This window comes from Brachyhypopomus gauderio, chromosome 1 (assembly GCF_052324685.1).
Source record: "Brachyhypopomus gauderio isolate BG-103 chromosome 1, BGAUD_0.2, whole genome shotgun sequence".
Taxonomy (NCBI): Eukaryota; Metazoa; Chordata; class Actinopteri; order Gymnotiformes; family Hypopomidae; genus Brachyhypopomus; species Brachyhypopomus gauderio.
In genome coordinates, this window is record NC_135211.1 from 36,634,226 (window position 1) to 36,648,912 (window position 14,687).

Sequence of the window (14,687 nt, forward strand, 5' to 3'; positions counted from 1 at the left end):
TGTCAAGTGTTACAATCCAATCAGCAGAAACAGGTAGAGTCCTCCAGGTTGATGTGAGCAACTCCACTGGTGCATTCTGGGACACGCAAGAATAGAACAGATCAAATAAGCATCTGACTTCATGTCTCTCTCTCAAATATGACGTTAAAACACAGACTCTACTCCACCTGTTACAGGTGTAGAATAAAGCACAGACTCTACTCCACCTGTTACAGGTGTAGAATAAAGCACAAACTCTACTGCACCTGTTACAGGTGTAGAATAAAGCACAGACTCTACTCTACCTGTTACAGGTGTAGAATAAAGCACAGACTATACTCCACCTGTTACAGGTGTAGAATACAGCACAAACTCTACTCCACCTGTTACAGGTGTAGAATAAAGCACAAACTCTACTGCACCAGGTGTAGAATAAAGCACAAACTCTACTCCACCTGTTACAGGTGTAGAATAAAGCACAGACTCTACTCCACCTGTTACAGGTGAAGAATAAAGCACAGACTCTACTCCACCTGTTACAGGTGTAGAATAAAGCACAAACTCTACTCCACCTGTTACAGGTGTAGAATAAAGCACAAACTCTACTGCACCTGTTACAGGTGTAGAATAAAGCACAAACTCTACTCCACCTGTTACAGGTGTAGAATAAAGCACAAACTCTACTGCACCAGGTGTAGAATAAAGCACAAACTCTACTCCACCTGTTACAGGTGTAGAATAAAGCACAGACTCTACTCCACCTGTTACAGGTGTAGAATAAAGCACAAACTCTACTCCACCTGTTACAGGTGTAGAATAAAGCACAGACTCTACTGCACCTGTTACAGGTGTAGAATAAAGCACAAACTCTACTGCACCTGTTACAAGTGTAGAATAAAGCACAGACTCTACTGCACCTGTTACAGGTGAAGAATAAAGCACAAACTCTACTGCACCTGTTACAGGTGTAGAATAAAGCACAAACTCTACTGCACCTGTTACAGGTGTAGAATAAAGCACAAACTCTACTCCACCTGTTACAGGTGTAGAATAAAGCACAAACTCTACTCCACCTGTTACAGGTGTAGAACAAAGCACACTCTACTCCACCTGTTACAGGTGTAGAATAAAGCACAGACTCTACTCCACCTGTTACAGGTGTAGAACAAAGCACACTCTACTCCACCTGTTACAGGTGTAGAATAAAGCACAGACTCTACTCCACCTGTTACAGGTGTAGAATAAAGCACAGACTCTACTCCACCTGTTACAGGTGAAGAATAAAGCACAGACTCTACTCCACCTGTTACAGGTGTAGAATAAAGCACAAACTCTACTGCACCTGTTACAGGTGTAGAATAAAGCACAGACTCTACTCCACCTGTTACAGGTGTAGAATAAAGACTCTAAAGCAACGTCATCCTTCAGTAGAGAAGAAAGCATTGAAGGTGTGAGAACTTCTCTATTACAGCAAGGTGTTACTAGAGAAACGTTTTCACCTTACAACACCCGATTAATCCTGTACGCCAGGTAGGTGGGGCAGGTTGGAGGTTCACGCAGGACCTGAGAAAGGTAAACTATGTGGTTGTTCCTCACACACCTGCCGGATGTGTCCGCTGTGATCAACTGAATTCCTGCAATTTCCCCACAGGGTGTGCCCCACAGGGTGTGCCCCACAGGGGGTTCCTAATTCTCTTTGTCACCGTGTGCGAATCTCCTTCCGCTCTGAAGCTACCACAGGGACGCAGGTTGCTGTAATACGCGGCAATATTTGATCATCAGTAAATTCCTTTGATGTCGGCAGGAGCCGTACGGCGTCGCTGCTGGGACTCTCACCTCTGCAGGTTTAAGGCTGCACTTGTAACGCTGTCAAACGAGTGTTCAATACTTTGATTTTATTCTGTCACAAGGCCGTTGTTAAGCTTTCACAGGACCGGATAAAAGCCGCCAAGTCTTTCAAACCTGCTACAACGAAGGTTATGAAGCTCATGCATTCCAGAGTCTTTCTTTGTCCTAAAGTAAACACTGTAGTCCAGCATTAGGACTGTCTGATTACATGCAAATGTTTCACCACACACATGAACATTGGGGAACTGTCTAATTACACACAGATGTTTCACCTCCACACACACGAACACTGGGGAACGGTCTGATTACACACAGATGTTTCACCTCCACACACACAAACATTGGGGAACTGTCTGATTACACACAGATGTTTTACATCCACAGACACGAACATTGGGGAACTGTCTAATTACAGATGGTTCACCTCCACACACATGAACATTGGGGAACTGTCTGATTACACACAGATGTTTCACCTCCACACACACGAACATTGGGGACTGTCTGATTACACACAGATGTTTCACCTCCACACACACGAACATTGTGGAACTGTCTGATTACACACATATGTTTCACCTCCACACACACGAACTTTGGGGAACTGTCTGATTACACACAGATGTTTCAGCACCACGGACATGGCGGCTCTGCAGCATTTGTGACCTTTGACCTGTCCAAGACCCTAACCCTGTGGCCCCAGGGTTGCCACGTGTTTGTGCAGTGAAGCCGCAGCAGAGCTGATGGTCACAGGTGCAGAGATGATGATTCTGTACTTCACATCAGGTACCTGCTGTTCTCAACACTTGATCTATGCAGCACATGGTGGCTCAGAGGTGCAGTAGATATGAGAACACCGTGACCTTTATGGCACCGTAGCCTCAGTCTCCTGCAGTCTCCTGAGTCTAGGCTGTTTTACAGGACGCAGAGTTCTTAAGTGAACCACATGAACCACATGATTGCTCAGTAGACATTTAGGTGGAATCTGCATGTCGCTCTGACCTGAACATGGTGAGGGTTATGTAGACGGATCAACCCTTTATCAGACCTGAGTAAAGGAGTGAGAACAAACCCTCTATCAGACCTGAGTAAAGGAGTGAGAACAAACCCTCTATCAGACCTGAGTAAAGGAGTGAGAACCCTCTATCAGACCTGAGTAAAGGAGTGAGAACAAACCCTCTATCAGACCTGAGTAAAGGAGTGAGAACAAACCCTCTATCAGACCCGAGTAAAGGAGTGAGAACCCTTTACCAGACCCGAGTAAGGAGTGAAAACCCTTTATCAGACCCGAGTAAAGGAGTGAGAACAGACCCGAGTAGAGGAGTGAGAACCCTTTATCAGACCTGAGCTGCATCATATCTGGGGAGGGAAATAATCGTTCACATCAGTGTAATTACCTCTACAGCACACTTGACCTGCTCCTCCAGGTTGCTAATGGCAACAGCATCCGTGGCAAAATCTCCCTCTACTCCCACAGAGAGAGACTGTAGCTCCCTCTCCACAGAGGTACGCTGTTCAGCGTGCAGGCTGTTCACACACACACACACACACACACACACACACACACACACACACACACACACGGAAGGTATTATTTTTTTCATCTGGATTAGGCCTAGATTCTGAGGTTTACAGTGATCAGGCTTTAGGTTAACAGCAGTGTTAAGGCCTCTTAGGTTTATAGTGTAAAGTCTCTTAGCTTCTTAGCAACAGCTGACAATTTAGTTTCTAATTTGAAACAACAGCATCAGTGTTATGAAGAGAGTCTGGGCTGTGTCTGATTACGTGTGTTATGGAGAGACAGTCTGGGCTGTATCTGATTAAGTGAGTTATGGAGAGACAGTTTGGGCTGTGTCTGATTACATGTATTATGAAGAGACAGTCTGGGCTGTGTCTGATTATGTGCGTTATGGAGAGAGAGTCTGGGCTGTGTCTGATTACGTGTGTTATGGAGAGACAGTCTGGGCTGTATCTGATTAAGTGAGTTATGGAGAGACAGTTTGGGCTGTGTCTGATTACGTGTATTATGAAGAGACAGTCTGGGCTGTGTCTGATTATGTGTGTTATGGAGAGACAGTCTGGGCTGTGTCTGATTACGTGTGTTATGGAGAGACAGTCTGGGCTGTGTCTGATTATGTGTGTTATGGAGAGACAGTCTGGGCTGTGTCTGATTAAGTGTGTTATGGAGAGACAGTCTGGGCTGTGTCTGATTACGTGTGTTATGAAGAGACAGTCTCGGCTGTGTCTGATTATGTGTGTTATGGAGAGACAGTCTCGGCTGTGTCTGATTACGTGTGTAATTATAGTGTATAGTGGGAAACATGGCGAGTCTTTCATCCATTACCGCTGGTTCTCCAGGATCACCTGCTCCAGACTGACCTTCACGTCCACCATCTGTCTCTGTCTCCACGTAGAAGGAGAGAAAACACAGATTAGAAAACACTCCACACACACACGCAGACACGCACACACACAAACGCAGGCACGCACTTACACACGCACGCAGACACACACACACACACACACACACACACACTCGCACACACAAACGCAGACACGCACACACACACGCAGGCACGCGCACACACACGCAGGCACGCGCGCGCGCACACACACACACACACACGCGCACACACAAACACGCACGCAGGCATACACACACACGCACGCAGGCATACACACACACGTACACACACACGTACACACACACAGGCGTGGCTGCCTCTGTGTGGGGGGACCCCCCGCCCCCCCCAGGACGTGTCCAGAGGGAGAACCTCTTCTGCTTTGTCCATGTTCACTGGAGAAGTTCATTCATATTCATCACCATCACGGTGGAGTATTATGAGATTTGAAACTCTGCTGCTCTTATAAACACTAAAACCAAAATCTCTTTCGTCTACTAACCGCTCAACATACTCAAATATCTGTGGAGCCTTTAAAGCTGTGTGTGTGTGTGTGTGTGTGTATTAAATATATATAAGAAACAAACATTTTTTCCAATAATGGGTTCTGTCTGAAAGCTTTCCCAGCAAATGTAAGTGGACGGAGCAATAAAACCAGCGCATGTGAATCTCACCTTATCCTAACACTACAGGAGGACGTGTAACCTAACACCAACACTACAGGAGGACGTGTAACCTAACCCCAACACTACAGGAGGACGTGTAACCTAACACCAACACTACAGGAGGACGTGTAACCTAACCCCAACACTACAGGAGGACGTGTAACCTAACACCAACACTACAGGAGGACGTGTAACCTAACACCAGCACTACAGGAGGACGTGTAACCTAACCCCAACACTACAGGAGGACGTGTAACCTAACACCAACACTACAGGAGGACGTGTAACCTAACCCTAACATTACAGGAGAAACAGGAGGGGTTTTTGGGTGACCCTGACCCTGGTCAGCTGACCCAGTCTTGTCTTACGCCCATATTGCCCTCACGCTAACGGGTTGAGTCCTAACGTCCTGTCATGCTGTAATGGGTAGAGCTCTGATGTCCCGCATCAGGTACATCCGTCATCCCCTATCAATCTGTAACAGAGTCCTGACGTCCTGTATCAGGTAGAGTCCTGACGTCCTGTATCAGGCTGTACCTGGTAGAGTTTCAGCTGAGCCTCCAACTGCTTCATCTGTCTGTCATAGTCCATCAGCAGAGGCATTACCCTGAAACACACCATCAGAAGGAACACACGTCACACTCTCCAGGCTGCTAGCCTGGCCAGGATCTTCAGGATGTTCAGGACAAGTTTACTGTGCGTGAGATGTGTGTATGTCTTGAGACCTTCCGCTGGTCGTTCTTACAAACTCACCTTTTGTCTGTGAGCCAGGACTCTGCAGAATCAGAAGCAACATCTTCACCCTAATCACAAGATGGATGTTCTGTAAACCAGCTGTGTGCACCATGGAGAAACTCAGTAATACAACAGAACACACGCAGCAGCAGAGACAGAAACGTGCTCGCACGCGGGGACACGACGGCAGAAACGTGCTCGCACGCGGGGACACAACAGGAGAAACATGCTCGCACGCGGGGACACAACAGGAGAAACGTGCTCGAACGTGGGGACACGACGGCAGAAACGTGCTCGCACGTGGAGACACGACGGCAGAAACGTGCTCGAACGCGGGGACACGACAGGAGAAACGTGCTCGCACGTGGGGACACGACAGGAGAAACGTGCTCGCACGTGGGGACACAACAGGAGAAACATGCTCGAACGCGGGGACACGACAGGAGAAACGTGCTCGCACGTGGAGACACGACAGGAGAAACGTGCTCGCACGTGGGGACACAACAGGAGAAACGTGCTCGCACGTGGAGACACGACGGCAGAAACGTGCTCGAACGCGGGGACACGACAGGAGAAACGTGCTCGCACGTGGGGACACAACAGGAGAAACATGCTCGCACGCGGGGACATGACGGCAGAAATGTGCTCGCATGTGGGGACACAACAGGAGAAACGTGCTCGAACGCGGGGACACGACGGCAGAAACGTGCTCGAACGTGGTGACGACAGCAAGACTCCTGACACAGATCTGGCCGGATACAGCAGATGCAGTCGTTGTGCACGCTTACAGAACCAGGTAGGTGTTCTCACCTGTACCAACACAGGACCTCATACACAACTGTAACCCCAGTCGGGCGGAAGCCCGTGTCTGTCAGGTGAGACGTACCTGCTTAAACCAGACAGCAGATGAAGCATCCTGATTACTTCCTGAATTCAACCGTTTCCCTAAAAATAAAACAACATGAAATCATCTTAATCACTTTCAGAATTAGTGCACCAGTAGGCTGAATATGCACGGTTAGTAATGCAGTAACACAGGATACTTTCTTACCTTGATCCTGGAGGAACTCAACTTCAGAAGTCATCTTGGGATCTTTGGAGGAATCGGCCTGATTAGTCCGACTGAATGATTATCCTTTACACAAAAGTTCTCTGCCAAGAGAAGACATAAAAAATTGTTTATGTGATCCAAAATTTTATATTGCGGACACCCACAATTCTAGATACCTCGTTTAAAACTTAGCCAAATCCTTATTTTTAAATATATGATGCATGTTCGAATGCATCTGCAAATCAGATCTCTTCAGGGATAATAAAGGGAACTGAACTGAAATCCAAGCGCAGTACTGAAAAACAGAACCCAGTACTGAAAATGTGAGACCATTATCCGGGGCAACTCTCCTAGGGCCAACCCCATCAGTGCTTAGTGGCTCCTGGTCTCTGGGTTGAACAGTAAGGTGTGGTGGTCTCTGGTCTCTGGGTTGAACAGTAAGGTGTGGTTCCTGGTCTCTGGGTTGAACAGTAAGGTGTGGTCTCTGGTCTCTGGGTTGAACAGTAAGGTGTGGTTCCTGGTCTCTGGGTTGAACAGTAAGGTGTAGTGGTTCCTGGTCTCTGGGTTGAACAGTAAGGTGTGGTTCCTGGTCTCTGGGTTGAACAGTAAGGTGTGGTGGTCTCTGGGTTGAACAGTAAGGTGTGGTTCCTGGTCTCTGGGTTGAACAGTAAGGTGTGGTTCCTGGTCTCTGGGTTGAACAGTAAGGTGTAGTGGTTCCTGGTCTCTGGGTTGAACAGTAAGGTGTGGTGGTCTCTGGTCTCTGGGTTGAACAGTAAGGTGTGGTGGTCTCTGGTCTCTGGGTTCAACAGTAATGTGTGGGTTCTGGTCTCTGGGTTGAACAGTAAGGTGTGGTTCCTGGTCTCTGGGTTGAACAGTAAGGTGTGGTTCCTGGTCTCTGGGTTGAACAGTAAGGTGTAGTGGTTCCTGGTCTCTGGGTTGAACAGTAAGGTGTAGTGGTTCCTGGTCTCTGGGTTGAACAGTAAGGTGTGGTGGCAGAGATGGGGACTCGAGTTTGGGACTCGGACTCGAGTCGCACTTAAGTCGCATATACAGTGACTTCAGACTCGACTTAGACTTGCATTCAAAAGACTTGCGACTCGACTTGGACTCGTGATTTGAGACTTGTGAACAATCTTTTATTTGTAATGTTCTTTTGTGTTTCATTTGACAACCTTTTCTCCGTCTGTATGCTTTTTACTTCCCGCTGACGTAACATTTTCGGCGCGCGGACCCTCGCGCCGGTCGCGACGCGTCAAGTATTTCGCAAGTGACCGTTGCGCGCGACTCCGCACACGTGAACTTGGCGCTGCGCGCGCCGCAAAACATCGCGATCACGGCGGCGCTGGTGAGGACGCTCGCTTCTGTTCCACCATTCATAATACGTTTTGGGTACAAAACAAGTACAAGTAGCAAATAGAAGAGCAGCAAACTGCAGCGTGTGTGGCATAAAAATACAGGACGCTGGTTCCACCACATCTAATTTTATTCGCCACCTGAAAACCCACCCGGAAAGGTTAGTCACTGCCTGAAAGGTTATTAGCAATATTGCAATATTGGTATTGACTTCCCACCAGTGGTGGCAGTAGAGAGGGTGTTCAGTCATGGAGGTCTCATAATGCGCCCTCACCGAGCCAGGCTAAGTGCAAGTATCCTGTCAATCCTGATCTTTTAAAAATGTAATGCGTTAGTTGCATAAACATTGTATAAACATTGTTTCCTTGTATTGGACACTGAAAGACACCTTGAAGTTGTGTTTGATCCAGTTAATTAGGAGAAAAATAGTTGTTGCTGCAGGGCTTTTTATGTCAGAATCATTATTATTGTAAAATTTGAATTCTGTTTTTAATTTTTATTTTATAATCACTAATTTGGTTGCTATTTTCTTTATATGCAGACCTTTCATATATATATAGTTAAAAATGATTTTTTAAATTTCACAGCCCTCCTTTATCTTTTAGAACAAAATATAGCAGATGTTCTACTGAAAGAAGAGAATATTGTATCCAGAAAAATTTCAGTTTTGTAAGAAAAATACTTTTTGGAGAAAAATACGGATACAAAATTTATCTGGAAAACATTTGTGTGTGCGTGCGCACTTTTAAAAATTGTATTTCTTCATTTACCAGTTTAAGCTATTATACATCAGAAGTGTCATAACATACCATTACAACTATACAGTGATTTGCGACTACAGTGTCACTCAAATATTTGGGACTTGACTTGGACTTGAGGTCAGAGACTTGAGACTTGACTTGGACTTGAGGTCAGAGACTTGAGACTTGACTTGGACTTGAGGTCAGAGACTTGAGACTTGACTTGGACTTGAGATCAAAGACTTGAGACTTGACTTAGACTTGCAAAAAATGACTTGTGAGCATCTCTGTGTGGTGGTCTCTGGGTTGAACAGTAAGGTGTGGTTCCTGGTCTCTGGGTTGAACAGTAAGGTGTAGTGGTTCCTGGTCTCTGGGTTGAACAGTAAGGTGTGGTGGTCTCTGGTCTCTGGGTTGAACAGTGAGGTGTGGGTTCTGGTCTCTGGGTTCAACAGTAATGTGTGGGTTCTGGTCTCTGGGTTGAACAGTAAGGTGTGGTGGTCTCTGGTCTCTGGGTTGAACAGTAATGTGTGGTGGTCTCTGGGTTGAACAGTAATGTGTGGTGGTTCCTGGTCTCTGGGTTGAACAGTAAGGTGTGGTTCCTGGTCTCTGGGTTGAACAGTAAGGTGTGGGTTCTGGTCTCTGGGTTCAACAGTAATGTGTGGGTTCTGGTCTCTGGGTTGAACAGTAAGGTGTGGGTTCTGGTCTCTGGGTTCAACAGTAATGTGTGGGTTCTGCTCTCTGGGTTGAACAGTAAGGTGTGGGTTCTGGTCTCTGGGTTGAACAGTAAGGTGTGGTTCCTGGTCTCTGGGTTGAACAGTAAGGTGTGGTTCCTGGTCTCTGGGTTGAACAGTAAGGTGTGGTTCCTGGTCTCTGGGTTGAACAGTAAGGTGTAGTGGTTCCTGGTCTCTGGGTTGAACAGTAAGGTGTGGTTCCTGGTCTCTGGGTTGAACAGTAAGGTGTAGTGGTTCCTGGTCTCTGGGTTGAACAGTAATGTGTGGTGGTCTCTGGTCTCTGGGTTGAACAGTAAGGTGTGGGTTCTGGTCTCTGGGTTGAACAGTAAGGTGTGGTGGTCTCTGGTCTCTGGGTTGAACAGTAAGGTGTGGGTTCTGGTCTCTGGGTTGAACAGTAAGGTGTGGTGGTCTCTGGTCTCTGGGTTGAACAGTAAGGTGTGGTTCCTGGTCTCTGGGTTGAACAGTAATGTGTGGGTTCTGGTCTCTGGGTTGAACAGTAAGGTGTGGGTTCTGGTCTCTGGGTTGAACAGTAAGGTGTGGTTCCTGGTCTCTGGGTTGAACAGTAATGTGTGGGTTCTGGTCTCTGGGTTGAACAGTAAGGTGTGGTTCCTGGTCTCTGGACTCTGTCCCTCTTTATTTTGCTTCATCTCGGCTACTTATCTGAGTTATTTACCACTGTCACAGTAAACTCATCAGCCAAGTTATTACATGGTTGTAAACAAGCCACCATGACCATCTAGATTACATCTTCGGGCCAATATGAAGCAACACACATTAATAATAAACACACATTAATAATAAACACACAATAATAATAAATCATTAAATCCTCCTAACAGAGTGGGTGTCTGATCTCAGCGGTTACCATGGGCAACAGACTTCCGCTAGCCTAGCTGGCTAAGCTAGCACTGATTTAGACGGAGAACAGCTGTAGGCGGGATTATGTTTTCTTTACATCATAAAACCGCGCGGATTAACTCAATAATCCATTGATTACTACTGAAACGCAGCGTGAACGTCCTAATAAAACACCGTTATAGCGGCTAAAGAAATGAAGCATTTTACGAGCTAACTCACCTTTCGAATCCGTGCGCCTTCCGCTCCGACTAGAGAGCCAATCAGAGGCGGCGGAGCCGTGCGTCGCGTAAACCGTCCCCCCCACACACACACACCCTCAACTATAGTTCCGACCTTTAACTTCGTCTTCGGATCATCACTTCTGCGGTTTGAACGTAGGATATACACTACAAACAGTATTTCCAAACATTAAACAAACCACAATTGCCTTTATATTTGTTTGTAAAACGACGTTTATTGACTTTAGGTTGAGACATGTCCGTCTGCACCAAGGTGTGGTCTACACCGTCCAGGAATCGTGTGAATCATGTGTTATGGTTGTGATCTCGTTATCATATCAACACACTATTACTGACGGGCTGGACCTCCTCATTTGGTCTTTGGTCTTGAACTGAGAACATCGGATCTGCTGCAGAGGTAAACGTGACAAACTGAAACAACAACTTATTTTCTGTTCAAACGTTTTGCTTTTTTGTTTACTAGGATTTCAGGGACAAAACTGTTAAATTCTGTAATGAGTACCACCACTATCTGAAGAATTTAAAGCAAAGTAGATTTTGGTTTTCAGACTGACATTTTCTTGGATACATTATAAAGATTTATTAATGTAGCATGTCATTTATTAATGACTTGAGGGGTGCTTTAAACATATCTCATCGAATCAAAAATGAAAAGATGTTTCCTCTTCAGATGGAGTTCAGTATTGAGCAGACGTGGGATAGTCTACCTGTGGGCCATGCTCCGGTGAAGATCCTCTTCTCACCTGGTGAAGGTGGTCTCACCATGAGCGTGGATGCTCCGTTCTTCAACGACCCAGCTGCTCCTCCTGGACCTCCTGGCCAACCCTTCCCTGGGCTCTGGGATTACGAGGGTACGATGCGGCTCACAACCGCCGTTTTGTGCGAGTTTTAGCAAAGTAATAAAAAGTCAGTATCGTTGTGAATATCAGCCACAACACTGCTTCTAATGGTTGAAATGATTTGAACATCGTTACCTTGGAGAAGGTGCAAGCCCAGTGAGGGGTTCCACACAGCAGGATTTCTGAGGTTAGCCAGATAAGGTCAGAGTTGGACACTGTCCAATAGGAATGTCCCTCAACTATTCTCCTATTGGACAGTCTTGACTTTGGGCTTAGGCTATCTGGCTGATCTGAGACCTGCTGCTTTGTGGATCACCCCCTGGTGGTCTTTGTCTAAGAGTTTGCCACCACAGGCCTCTGTGGCTCTTGGACATCTCTGCAGACGGACACACCAGGCACTGAGCGTTAGTTATCGGTTCAGGTGTGGGACCTGCAGCACAGAACACATATGGACTATTTGGAGAAGTTTGGAGATGATCCATCTGGAGCGATTCGACTGTCAAAGCTTTTCAGACAGTACAAGCTAAACAGTGGAGTACAGCAGCCTTCAGGAAGTCTGACTGATCTGAGAACAGTGCGTTGCTGAAGTGAATGGTATTGTGTTCATCTCTGCAGTGGTGGAGTCCTTCTTCCTGAACAGCACTGAGGAGAAGTATCTGGAGGTCGAAGTGTGTCCGTAAGTTCTGCCTTTCCCCATTTATCACTGCTCTCGCATGTGTGTCACGTCCTGTTTTATAATCCAACACGTCTGTCATATTACAGACATGGACAACATCTCATCCTCCTGCTGAATGGAAAACACAATGCATTCATGGTAAGAGAATTTTCTGTACTAAACAGTCTATATATAACAGTATGCAGTCTATACTACTACGGATCCGGACCAAAACAAAACCGTAGCATTTATTTCAGGGCTATTGAAAAAACACTCCGTCACGAGTGTTAACGTTCGCCACCCTGCTCAACAACTTACGTTCGCCACCCCCCGTAATATATGTATATATATACAGTCTACACATAAGAGTATACAGTCTATGCTAAACAGTCTATATATAACCGTCCATATACTCAAAAGCTTTATGTATGTAAAAGTAATTCATTAACTTTACATTTATGGAACGTGTGCATACATATCTATTCATCCAGCCGCATGTGTATATGTTCATGTGTGTGCGTACATGTGTGAGTGTGCGTACGTGTGTGTATGTGTGTGTGTGTGTGTGTGTGTACATGTGTATGTGTGTGTGTGTGCGCGTGTATAAAAATATACCCAACATTTGAAATGGAGCACAGGTAGAAACAGAGCATCACCCTCCTCCTCTTCCTCCTCCTCTTCCTCAAGCAACAGCTTCCTCTGTCGTTCAGCGGGGCGGTAACCGGAGACAGGTGGCGTGGGGAGGCGCTCCTGCCCTGGAGGTATTTCCCCCCCGGCGTTGATAAGATGAACTCCTATGCCATCCATGGCTCGGGGGCAGGAAGGCGCTTCGAGGCTCTCTACCCGGTTCCCCGAGAGGACCTCCATGAGGGACAAGGCCCAGACTTGTAAGACTTCTTCTTTCAGACGCCTGCCTTTGATGTGAGCTGTTGTGCGTGTGGTTAATCCCCAGTGAGGGAGTGTCATTAACTGGGTCGCGTTCTGACGGGGAAGAGAGAGTCTGGCAGGATTCAACACTCCTCCCCTCCCATCACACAGAAATCACACCATAACTCTGTCATTACACCCTCCTCTCTTAAATACTTATAGTTCAGTTTTACTGGTATTAAATCCTTTATTCATTTCCAGCTGCCATATAATGGCCTCATATACTTTAGTTTTTTGTTTAAGAAATAAAAGGTAGATGAATCTCGCAGATCTGATCTGCGTCCCGCGAGGAATCGGAGCAGGTTCACCCTCTATATCCGCCCCGATGACCCGCATGAACGTGCTTCCAGAAGGAATGTTTGTAAAGTCAAAAAATTGCTGACTACTGTACTGTGATATTGCAATGTTTTTTAATGGCGTTCTCTGACACTTTTTAATAATACCCTGTTGTAATATGGAATTATACAGTTTTAATTCTAATATTGTGACAGCCCATAGAGAAAACAAGAAAAGGCTGTTGTCATGCAAATGTTTAAAACTGCATATGGAAAAATAATAGGATTTTACATCTGAGTCCATCATGAGTGCCTTATAGGACACAAAGTCGTGTGTGAAGTCATTTTTCCTCCCTTTTCAGCCACCGCCTGGAGTATTTCCAACCCTTCAGACTGCAAGGCATTATGGGAGAGGGCTGGGTCCAGCCCGAGTCTGACCTATGGGAAGCAGCCAGCAAATGAACAGCTGATCTCAGGCCTGTAAAGGCAGAAGAATCCAGAGCAGAACCACACAGCAAGATAACGCTCTACTGATCTGCGTTCAGGGTGCCTGACTGATCATGTGTCTCTGTTCTACACTCCTCCTGCACAAAGTGCTTTGCAATCTTATCAAAAGCTAATGATGATTATTACCTTAATGTAGGCCTAATGGTATTTAGATGGGCTTTACCATTAAACATGCCCTACATCAATAATACAGCTGTAATCTCTGTTATGTGAATGGTGTTTCTACGTTAATGAGTGCAATAAAATGAACCATCGAGAATTACAGAGCAGAAATAAACAAGGCTCAGAAACGTCCAAGTAATAAACCAACACAATTTATGACCTAATCGAGTTCTCTCTCTCTCTTTCCCTCTCTCTCTCTCTCTCTCTCTCTCTCCCTCTCTCTCTCCCTCTTTCTCCCTCCCTCACTCTCAGTTTGCTCAACAAAGCAGTTTAATAACAATTTACTTAATTTATTCTAGAAACAAAGGTCTGAATTAGCAGGTTAAAAACATAAAGTGATCGTAATCGAGTTGCTTGGAGCACTGGGGTTTCACATCTTCTATATCATAAATGAATAGAACTTTGCTACTAATAGTGCAAACCCTGCCCCCTTCCCAAAGACCCCGCCCCCTTCAAAATACAGGTATACTTTATCCTTTTCTTTCCTTAACTACAACATTTCAAGGAACTTCTTCTTCTTCCCAGATCCGGGTATTGGGACCATCATCTCTCTCTCTCTGTCTTCCTGCTTCCCCGACACGTTCACAGACTCTCCGCTGCTCGTTATGTCGCACACGTTAATCCGTTATTGAGCTCTACCCGCTTTAATTGGCGCGCGCTCTCTTTGAAATCTGCCGGTGATTACACCCTTCACCCCCTGAGAAAGACCCTCAAGATCACA

At 46.1% G+C, this 14,687-nt stretch overlaps 2 protein-coding genes across 4 annotated transcripts in view; one reads left to right on the top strand and one right to left on the bottom strand.

Annotated features, from left to right (window-relative positions):
- The window catches only part of sclt1 (sodium channel and clathrin linker 1), a 39,691-nt gene extending 29,018 nt beyond the window's left edge, over positions 1 to 10,673 (bottom strand). Inside the window, exons 1-7 of one of the 2 annotated variants that reach the window (XM_077012768.1) lie at positions 10,582 to 10,673; positions 6,681 to 6,781; positions 6,516 to 6,574; positions 5,648 to 5,697; positions 5,432 to 5,501; positions 4,172 to 4,227; positions 3,225 to 3,354 (exon numbers count right to left, since the gene is read on the bottom strand). In XM_077012768.1, the coding sequence (XP_076868883.1) occupies positions 3,225 to 3,354; positions 4,172 to 4,227; positions 5,432 to 5,501; positions 5,648 to 5,697; positions 6,516 to 6,574; positions 6,681 to 6,714 (399 nt within the window). In that variant the 5' untranslated portion in view covers positions 6,715 to 6,781; positions 10,582 to 10,673. Of the gene's footprint in view, positions 1 to 3,224; positions 3,355 to 4,171; positions 4,232 to 5,431; positions 5,502 to 5,647; positions 5,700 to 6,515; positions 6,575 to 6,680; positions 6,782 to 10,581 lie in introns of those variants that run through there. The other variant, XM_077012777.1, reaches the window with a different exon arrangement.
- Positions 8,049 to 14,130, top strand: c1h4orf33 (chromosome 1 C4orf33 homolog). Of its 2 annotated transcripts, none has more exons than XM_077012796.1 (7): positions 8,049 to 8,193; positions 10,829 to 10,998; positions 11,272 to 11,452; positions 12,056 to 12,116; positions 12,203 to 12,254; positions 12,783 to 12,982; positions 13,660 to 14,130. In XM_077012796.1, the coding sequence occupies exons 3-7, from the start codon at positions 11,272 to 11,274 to the stop codon at positions 13,757 to 13,759; spliced, it is 594 nt and encodes a 197-aa protein (XP_076868911.1). In that variant the 5' UTR covers positions 8,049 to 8,193; positions 10,829 to 10,998; the 3' UTR covers positions 13,760 to 14,130. The 2 variants fall into 2 exon arrangements, with proteins under 2 accessions (XP_076868911.1, XP_076868903.1); XM_077012788.1 differs by lacking the exon at positions 8,049 to 8,193 and adding an exon at positions 10,605 to 10,736.
- Positions 14,131 to 14,687: the final 557 nt, after the last annotated feature.